This window comes from Poecilia reticulata, linkage group LG17 (assembly GCF_000633615.1).
Source record: "Poecilia reticulata strain Guanapo linkage group LG17, Guppy_female_1.0+MT, whole genome shotgun sequence".
Classification (NCBI taxonomy): domain Eukaryota; kingdom Metazoa; phylum Chordata; class Actinopteri; order Cyprinodontiformes; family Poeciliidae; genus Poecilia; species Poecilia reticulata.
In genome coordinates, this window is record NC_024347.1 from 11511965 (window position 1) to 11513515 (window position 1551).

The following is a 1551-nucleotide window of genomic DNA, read 5'->3' on the forward strand; positions in this document are numbered from 1 at the left end:
CTGTTTTTTTTTTTCTTGGTGCATCCCCAGTGAGAACACTAGCCTTTAGCTAAAATGTTTTAAAACTTCCTCCATTATTATTATTTTATGTCTCTTATTTKAGATATTAAATGTTAAAGGACCATTTGTCTGAACTTGATTTCAGGTGGAGGCTTGGGACCAGGACTGTTCACCGCAGTACAGTCAGATCTGTAACTATGAAATTGTGACTGGGGGAACCCCATTTGCCATAGACCGCAATGGTAAGTTTTTTGCATGCATGTATGGGGAAGTGAGGTATTGTATTATAAGAGGGAAAATAAACTGTTCAATATGAAGGAGACCAAGTTCAAAAAAGTAAAATTGAACATTTTTCTTAATTTTTCTGAAGCGTACTGTAWACCAGGTTTACAGTACGCTCACAGAAAATAATCTGTGATCCAGCCCCTTTGGACTAATCTGTAATCATAAACATATCGTTTGGAATATATGATTAAATTGTATTACAAGCAGCAGGCTGTTTTCTGCTAACTGTGTTATTTCTGCCTCATTTAAACACAAACTGAATGGTTAATAGCTTGATGAGAGAAATGGGACATTTTCTCTTTTGTGCATGTTTTCCTTGTGATCTCTCAAACCTTGTGTAAACATGAAATGCCTGTGCTAAATATAGATGCGGCCAACTTTGAACACAAATCCCTCAACATTCTGTGGAAGCTAGCAATCAAGGATATACTATTAAAGTGGGTTTGAAATGAAAAAAGGAATTTCTCACAATGTAAAAATGTGCAAAATATGTCAGCATTTTATCTCTCCGTGGTTCAGAAGTCGCCGAACATTTACAGAATCTACCACAAAACCAAAACTTGTCTCTTTTTTATCATTTGCTAATTTATTTCTTCCCACCTGTCCTATGTGCTTAAATGCTTGTATTCTATTTCTGTTGAATGCACTATTTAAAGCGTATCTGTCTGTGTAAAATTTCACTTTGGGATTTAGGCTGCCTCTAGCCCGGCGTGATCTGAGTGCAGTGTAATGCAAGCTGAAGGCAGACTGCGTGTGTGTGTGTGTGTGGGGAGGGGGAGGGGTGCGTGTGTGAGTGTGTATGTGTGTGTGTGGGGGGGTGTGCGTGTGTGTGTATTTGCTGTTCAGTCAGACAGAAACACGAACTTTCTCTGCAGTTACTCACCTCTCTCTGGGTGGTTCATGCTTTTATTAATATTTTTTGTCTTATTGCTTTGTGATTTTAATCTCCAAGTATTTTTTTTTTTTTTGTGTATTTGACACCAGTCTGACTTACTCTCCTCGTTCGCTCAATAATACTGCTTGGAGGGCAGGGTAAGCTGCAGGTTATTGGTTAGATTTTCTCTGTAGAGCCGTGGTAACTTCGTAATGTGGAAGGGAGCACAAGATAGAAAAAGTAATTGAACTGCTCTGCAGCAAATACTTAATGTTAGATGTGGAGTTCATTTTATTAAAGACTAGAGAGTGAATTGAAAATTAATCAGGGAAACTATTTCAAATAGCCATTAAAATGATGAAAAAAATGGTCCTTAAATAGCAGATTTTCTA

General features: G+C 37.5%; 1 protein-coding gene across 1 annotated transcript in view; it reads left to right on the plus strand.

Annotated features, from left to right (window-relative positions):
- LOC103479345 (calsyntenin-2-like) overlaps window positions 1-1551 on the plus strand; it is a 162088-nt gene that overhangs the window by 107525 nt on the left and 53012 nt on the right. Inside the window, exon 4 of the mRNA XM_017309868.1 lies at window positions 146-242. Coding sequence (XP_017165357.1) covers window positions 146-242 — 97 coding nt within the window. The remainder of the gene's footprint in view (window positions 1-145; window positions 243-1551) is intronic.